Source organism: Poecilia formosa, unplaced genomic scaffold, assembly GCF_000485575.1.
Source record: "Poecilia formosa unplaced genomic scaffold, Poecilia_formosa-5.1.2 Scaffold512, whole genome shotgun sequence".
NCBI lineage: Eukaryota > Metazoa > Chordata > Actinopteri > Cyprinodontiformes > Poeciliidae > Poecilia > Poecilia formosa.
The window spans coordinates 107,609-112,151 of record NW_006800451.1 but is presented as its reverse complement, the minus strand read 5'-3'; the positions used below and the strand labels follow the sequence as shown (position 1 = coordinate 112,151).

The window sequence follows — 4,543 nt, the reverse complement described above, 5'->3', positions numbered from 1 at the left end:
TTGCAGGCACAAAACAGCAGCTGTTCAGTCAAACGGACTGAAAAACCTGCAATCAGTACAATAATATTTAACAGTAAGGCTCTCAGCCATAAATTATACAGGAGCCAAATAAATCTCACAACACAAGATATCAAATAATGTCAAGAAGAAAAGGAAACAATCATTAAAGCCAAAAGCATCAAAATAAACACCTGCAGTGAACTCACACCGGACGTCTGCTTCAAGCTGCAGCGCGACTTAAACAACAAAAATATTTTACATTTGTATTAAAACTTTCAATAACATTAGACAATAATGTAAAAAACAACCAAACGGTTTCCGTCTGTTATTTGGATGAACCACTGATAATTTGTAATGGATTGTTCTCCACTTTGCTTCTGTTGGTTAATGCAGGTTTAGTTTGTTTGGCAGGAAGGAAACGAAGTGATTAATCCTGACCTGATCTGCCTTCAGCTCATTCTTTGTTTGTTTTTTGCTTTTAACAAAGTGAAAGTAAAGGAGAGAAGCAGCTTGGTCGAGCTTCTTCCAGCTGACTTCAGCACAAAGTCAGTCTTATCCAGATTTTGTTCAAGCAGTTAAACGCAGCAGAAACAGCAGAATATGAAATGTTTGTTGTTGAGCAGGAAATGAAAGGATTACATAATTACTCCCATTTACGCATGAAAGCTTGCCTTTATCAGACCTAGCCAACCAATCCTAACCACCTGCGTCGCTGTGCAGTTTGGTGATGTATTGATGGGAAAAATGTATGATTTTAATTTAGATGCATTCAGTGACCAGTGGAAAAGTTAGCTTTTTGAATATTTGACATTCCTATCAGATCTGGAGAAACTCGTGAATTTAATGAAAGCTTGTTTTTCCTGCTGTGGCTCTTTGTTTCAGTTTTGTTTGGTTGTTCAGGTTTCCCTCTTCGCCTGGGGAATGAGGTTTTCTGTTATAACGCTGTAATCTCTGATGTAGCAGCTCGATCTGCAGCGCCTCTGCAGCGGTTCCAGACCCGGCTCGGACCCGACATGCACAGATGACGAGGCTGTTCACCTGAAGGCAGCTGGACGCAGGGTGTGGCCTTATCTCACGCCCGGCTCAAAGCCTGATGAGGCAGATGTTTCAGGAAAATCAGAGTTTATGACGCTGCAGCTTCCAGTCAGACAAAATGATTCAGCTTCTGAAAAACCAGCTGACTGCTTCAGCTTTGAGAGGCAGACGAGAAATCAGTTGGAAAAAGTTTGAAAGCTGGATAAAGATAAACAAATCAGATGCAAAGAGGGATAAACGTCATGTCAGACTTGGCTCACTTCCTCTTCTCCAAATCAACAGACTCTTTGTTGCTGTTTGCTAAAAGACAAAGATAAAAAAATCACATTGTTTTGGCTGAACACATCATGACTGGTTCCTGAAGCTAGCAGCTGCTAGCAGCAGCGTTTCCTGAAGAACATGCTGAAAAACCTTTTTGTTCTTCCGGCGGCGTGTTTGCGATGTTTTAAAGCTCTTGGTATTCCCAGAGCTGGAATCAGGTGATGAGTGAAACGACTCTGTTGCTCGTCAGGTTGAGGAATTTTCCTGTGAAGCTTTATCTCTGTCAGCCTGCTGCTAGCACGCAGCATGATTAGCGAGGTCTGGCTAAGCTGGAGGCCGCGTGTGTGTCTCTGCTTTCAACCTCAGGATCTTCATCAGCAGATCAGCTGAGTTAGGATGGGGCTTTATGCTTTTCCTCAGCAACACAAAGCAAAGATCAGAGTAAAGCGTTGTGGGTCAGGATGGGAGGAAGATCGCAGCATGAAATCCTCCATCTTCCCCCTTCTGCTCCCCTCTGGGTGCTCAACTTCATCTCTGTTCCTGAGAATTGTCACAAAAATAACTTGATCATAACTTGGAACAGCTGAATTGAGTGGTAAATATGAACAATAAGCCTCACCTTCCCTGAATCCAGCCACCTCATTGGTTGGTTGAGGAATGTCTGCTTTGGTTTAGTCAGATCTGGGAATGTTGTCGCACCAGAATTCAGCTCTTTCTGGTTGCAGGTTGGAAAACCTCATGCAGTGATATCGCTGCACAGCATTAGCCTGTCAGCTAATGTTCATTACGACATTTCTCTCTCTAATGGCATTAGCTCGCATTGCTAATAATATCAATACATAGGCAGTCAATATGCTACTCAGGTCTAAACCAGGAAATGAGATTTTGTAGAACATCTTGTCAGCTCTGTCTCTGTTTCTATTCGCTGTGGTTAGAATAGTGAGCGTTCATTGGATCAGGGATGCAGAGTTTCCTCTGTCCAGATGCTGTAGTCTGTGCTTAAGGATCTATGTTTTGGGATCTATGCCTCCAATTAGTCAGATGATTATCAGCTTGATTATTCGGGAGGAAAGTTTCAAGCAGCTGTCATCCTGAGGGGAGTGACTCTTTGTCTGTGCAGACAGAGCGTTTGCATTGTGTTGAATGAAATTAAGTCATTTCACAAAATGCTGTAGGAACAGCATATTCTGCTTTCCTTTAACGTCTCCAAAAATCTGTCAGTCTGGGTTAAATTATTAAATTATTTTTGATGTAAACAAACCCAGAAGTGATAAACTTTACAGTTTATTATCACTTTATCTTCTGTGTGATGTCTGAACTTTCTGTCCTGTGAAAAACTTTATGGTTGGATATATAAAATGTTTATATCTGGTAAAAATAGGACTTTTTGTCTTTGGTGCCCTAAAAAGCATTGAATAAATTTGATGTATTATTAATTTGGGGTAAAATGTGCGTGAAGCGTTCCCTGAGCTTTATTTCCCCTCAGCAGCGTCTCGTCCTCAGACGGTTTAACTCTTTAATCACTATATTTATCTGTTTCTTCACTATTTCATTACATACGGGATTCTCTGGGTCACAATGGGACAAAATGGTTTTTTCCCTCTTTGGTGTCAAATTGTTATTTATTGCTAAATTATTGATCTCTTCTAGCGTGAGAAGCCAAAGTCAGGAATTTGTGTGTGGGGCGCTGGTTAGCCACAGAGTTGCTTCTTTATTGGAAGTTAATTAGATTTAATTATTAGTATGTAATCATTTCTGATGCAATTGGGATCTACTAGTGAGGACAGTTTGATTCAGACAATGCAGTTAGAAAATATTTTTGTGTTTTCTTCCATTTCCCTTTAGGCTAAAGTTATTCAGCATGTTTCAGTTGGTTGCTTAGGGTTAGTTGGTTTGGGTTGATTGGTTAGGTTGGTTAGTTGGGTTGGTTTAACTGTAATCCTTGTTCAGTGACATTCAGTGAACCAGTTCAAACTTTGACCCCACAGTTGCTGCTTAGGGGTTTCAGTCAACATGTTGGCTGTTAAACACGGCATGAAACATTAATTAACATTAAGGCTTTCATGGCCTTTATTTGAAAGTAGTTCGACAGGAACGAGGGGGAAGACATGTGGCAAATGTCACCAGGCCGGGAATCGAACCTGCAACCACCGTACAAGGACTGAGTCCTCAATACGTGGGTTGTGCTTTTGCCCCTGCGCCACCACAGCACCCCTTGGCATGAAACATTTATAACTAAGCTTTACAACTACAAATCTACTTAGAAATTATTGTAATTTTAGTATTTTGTCAGTTTCTTGAATGTCTAACTTGTTAAATTTCAGTTTATTCTTCTGTTTTAGTCGCCACCGTCTTTCTTTGGTTTGGTTTCCTGGGTTCTTTCTGTCAGAAGAGCTGAAGTCCAACTGGCCTGAATGGTTAATGAGGGTCTGAATGTAATAATGTGGCTGATGTGACACATTGGAGCCTCTTCGCTGGCTTACAGACTGAAGGATTTGTAACTAAACAGACTGGAACCAGTTGGCCCTGCAGGTTCTAATGGTCCGCAGGACCGGGCCACTCAGAACCGTTCAGGTCAGAACCGTTCAGGTCAGAACCGTTCAGGACAAGTCTTTAGGCTCGGCGTGTTAAACATGGCTGCTGTTCAGTGAACCAACCGTCTGTCTGTCCGTCTGTCTGCTGCAGGCCAGCTATCCCACCTGGGAGGATTTCGTCTCCAAAGGAGCCAAGCTGCAGGCCCACCTCAGGTAACCACAGCCGCCATGACTTCATGATTCAGCACTTTCAGAGCTCAAAGTGGATCCATGCAGGCTCACACTGCTGAAACAGGAAGTCCAGTCAATCATCCAGGTTGCATCTCTTCACAGAAATAAGAAATCTGGATACCGCTTCTGAAAATATTGAAATGAAAGTATTGGTCACATTGAAGCCACATTTAGCCTTTCCTGTTGTATCCGTAATTTGATGAGCGTCACTCTGCTGCCAGTCGGCCACAGAAGGAAACTCTCTGCTCCTTCACACACTTTGTTCCTTGAGTCACGGCAGTAATGGAAAATCTCTGAATTGGTTTCATGTCTGCACTGACAGCAGCACCTGTGGCCTGAGTTTTCATGCTAAACAGGATCTGCTAACACAAAATGCCGCCAGCTGCTGCTGCTTTATGTTTGAGGACTGTAGGATTATCTCTGCTCTACACTGAGATTGATGCTTCATTTTAATCAACAATTTTATCTAGAGGTGTGCTGAT

At 42.2% G+C, this 4,543-nt stretch overlaps 1 protein-coding gene across 7 annotated transcripts in view; it reads left to right on the top strand.

Moving 5' to 3' along the window:
- mtss1 (MTSS I-BAR domain containing 1) overlaps window positions 1-4,543 on the top strand; it is a 31,362-nt gene that overhangs the window by 5,427 nt on the left and 21,392 nt on the right. For all 7 annotated transcript variants that reach the window (XM_007579197.2, XM_016664792.1, XM_016664789.1 and 4 more), the window contains exon 2: window positions 3,982-4,043. In XM_007579197.2, coding sequence (XP_007579259.1) covers window positions 3,982-4,043 — 62 coding nt within the window. The remainder of the gene's footprint in view (window positions 1-3,981; window positions 4,044-4,543) is intronic.